General features: G+C 44.1%; 1 protein-coding gene across 1 annotated transcript; it reads left to right on the top strand.

Annotated features, from left to right (window-relative positions):
• The first annotated feature begins 219 nt into the window (after positions 1-219).
• Positions 220-1,957, top strand: LOC114637501 (voltage-dependent anion-selective channel protein 1). Its single transcript, XM_028785695.1, has one exon. The coding sequence runs from the start codon at positions 261-263 to the stop codon at positions 1,110-1,112; it is 852 nt and encodes a 283-aa protein (XP_028641528.1). The 5' UTR covers positions 220-260; the 3' UTR covers positions 1,113-1,957.
• Positions 1,958-3,179: the final 1,222 nt, after the last annotated feature.

The raw sequence follows: 3,179 nt of genomic DNA, 5'->3' as shown, positions 1-3,179 counted from the left end.
TAGCCATTTCCAGGCTACTCGGAAGTATATAACAAGACTGTCTCAAAATTCTGAAAAACACAACAAAAGAAAAGAAGAAAATTTATATTCATTTAGGAGAATATGGAAATCATATACAATGTTACAGAACCCAGAAAATTATGTGACAATTCTTATCATCAAATAAAAATTGCTTTTTAAAAAAATTTGAGGCTCCAAGCCTCCTCGCCGCAACCCCCGCCGTAGCTGCCGCTGCTCCCGCCGTCACCGCCTCAGAGAACATGGCTGTGCCTCCCACATACGCTGATCTTGGCAAGTCCGCCAGGGATGTCTTCACCAAGGGCTACGGCTTTGGCTTAATAAAACTTGATTTGAAAACGAAGTCTGAGAATGGATTGGAATTTACCAGCTCAGGTTCTGCCAACACAGAAACCACCAAAGTGAACGGCAGTCTGGAAACCAAGTACAGATGGACTGAGTATGGGCTGACATTTACAGAAAAGTGGAACACAGACAACACCCTAGGCACCGAGATCACCGTGGAAGACCAGCTTGCTCGTGGACTGAAGTTGACCTTTGATTCATCTTTCTCACCTAACACTGGGAAAAAAAATGCTAAAATCAAGACAGGGTACAAGAGAGAGCATATCAACCTGGGCTGTGACGTGGACTTTGACATTGCTGGGCCCTCAATCCGGGGCGCTCTGGTGCTTGGCTATGAGGGTTGGCTGGCTGGTTACCAGATGAATTTTGAGACCTCGAAGTCCCGAGTGACCCAGAGCAACTTTGCAGTTGGCTACAAGACAGACGAATTCCAGCTTCATACTAATGTGAATGACGGGACAGAGTTTGGTGGCTCCATTTACCAGAAGGTGAACAAGAAGTTGGAGACTGCTGTCAATCTCGCCTGGACTGCAGGAAACAGTAACACTCGCTTTGGAATAGCAGCCAAGTATCAGGTCGACCCTGATGCCTGTTTTTCGGCCAAAGTGAACAACTCCAGCCTGATTGGCTTAGGGTACACGCAGACCCTAAAACCAGGTATCAAACTGACGCTGTCAGCCCTGCTGGATGGCAAGAACGTCAACGCGGGCGGCCACAAGCTTGGTTTAGGACTGGAATTTCAAGCATAAATGAATATTGTACAATCGTTTAATTTTAAACTATTTTGCAGCATAGCTACCTTCAGAATTTAGTGTACCTTTTAATGTTGTATATTGGGGATGCGAGAGTTGATAAATACCACGTTAGACCTCCAGGCTAAGGATGACTCGGCTTCAAGGCGTTTCTCATTTCAGAGGTACAGCAGAAACCCCATTCCAGAAAGGGTCCGTTTTAGCTGTAGGCGTGGATTGGGGAGGAGCCCCTCTAGAGATGCCAGGCTGCAAGTGGAAGGTGGGAGCGTGTGGGTCCTTTGTAAATCTGTACCCATTCCCCAGATGAAATTGTGACTTCCTGAGCATTGAACCCTGGTGTCCCGATCCTATCTGCTCCCTCGGAAGCATGTACACACCTGTGTGAAAGGGACGTTTTTTAGACAGATCGTCACACCCTGTTCCCATCCTAGCCCATCAGTTACCTGTTTTACACCAAAAGTAGTCTTTAGGGTGTGGTTAGCTATTTCTTTTGTGCCATTTTAGGGTGGAGAGGGTGAGCATGACGGAGCCAGTCATTCAGGACATAATTCTTCCTTGTGTTGTGGTGTGGTTTTCTTCTATTTTTTTTTTTAATTCTTTTTTTTTTTTTTCTTTTTTGCCATTGCACCAGAGTATGAAATAGCTTCCGGGTTCTCCGGCTCTGAGCTGGGCGGGTGATTGTGGTCATACCCTGACAACACTAGGGATCTCACCTGACTCCTCTTGTAGCCTCACCACTATTTTCTAGCAGTTTAATGGGTACATTAGAGTCTTCCAATTTGTGTGGAATTAGCTCCTCCCCTTCAAATGCTGTAATTAACATCACTTAAAATAAAACTTGAATAAAAAAAAAAATTTGAGACATCTCAGGTACTCTTGCATCTCTTTCCCAACTGACACTGGGGGAAGGCGTTTCCTTGTGTTATGGGGAGCACTGGTAAGCATGCATTCCTGGGACAGCGTAACCTGAATGTCAAATGGTATGCTATTTGTCTCATAAGCTTAGTGTCAGAGGTGGCTGGCTGAAGAAAGGCTTTTGATTAGGAAAATTAACCTGTTTTCAGTTTAAAAATTAATTTGGGATTATTATGATTTAATCTTTTTGGCCAATATATTAGTTATGTTTCCCTTTCTTGTGGGAAAATTCAAAACAGAAATAGCTCTCAGGAGGAAGCGTTTGCCCTTGCTTACAGTTGTAGTCCACTGTGGCATGATGAGGTTCGTGGTGACAAAGACATGTGACAGAACCTTCTCAGATGTTTGCAGACTAAGAAGCAGAGGACTCAGGCCAGAGTCAAAGGCAAGTGTAATCCTCCACTCCTGACCCCACGACCCACTTCGCCATCTGGCCACACATCTAAAAGACTCTGCAGCCTCCTAAGACAGTGCTACTTGCTGAGGACCAAGTTCTCAAACAGCTGAGGCTGTGAGGCCCATCTTACACTGTCTGAACAGTCTACTTGGAAAGAAGTGAGGTCATGGCCTTCTGACAGTGAGAGGCCAGGAACCTTCCAGGCATCTAAGGAAGCTCTAACTCTCACACTGACAAATCTAAACGATGTGGAAGAAAAGTCACAGAGAGGTCAAAGCCTTACAACAATCACAAAAACCGTGATTCTGAGAGATCAAGTTTCGCCTCACTACAAAAGCTGTGTTTGATTCTCAGGACTGCAGTCAGGTGAATATTCACCAAGGTCGCCTCTTGGAGTGTTGGAAAAGGTATGGACGGAAGTCAAAACTCCCTACTTATGAATCTTGAATCTGTGAGATTTTATTTTTGGATACTTTTCTTCTTCAAGAATTGATTCTATTTAACATTTCATATACCTTAAGGGTGTAGCATGAAATTGCTGTTGGCCATATCATCAGAAACACATCTTCAATGCCTCTTGTCATCTGAACCATTACCTTGTTATGACTCCAGAATCATCATTCGCATTACTGCTTGTCTGATTCTTGATGCTTTTGTCTTAGATTCGTTTCTCTTATTTATTCCCTCTCAGTGGGAACATTGACAAACAGATGCGTACCATTCACATGAAGACTTTGGAGGTCTTTTCAAAT

The sequence above is a fragment of the Grammomys surdaster genome, unplaced genomic scaffold (assembly GCF_004785775.1).
Source record: "Grammomys surdaster isolate TR1022 unplaced genomic scaffold, NIH_TR_1.0 125323, whole genome shotgun sequence".
NCBI classification, from domain to species: Eukaryota; Metazoa; Chordata; class Mammalia; order Rodentia; family Muridae; genus Grammomys; species Grammomys surdaster.
This window is presented reverse-complemented; position numbering and strand designations above follow the sequence as displayed.

What these genes read in the sequence shown, in the direction of transcription:
- LOC114637501 (XM_028785695.1), top strand. Translation starts at nt 261, where the DNA reads ATGGCTGTGCCTCCCACATACGCTGATCTTGGCAAGTCCGCCAGGGAT.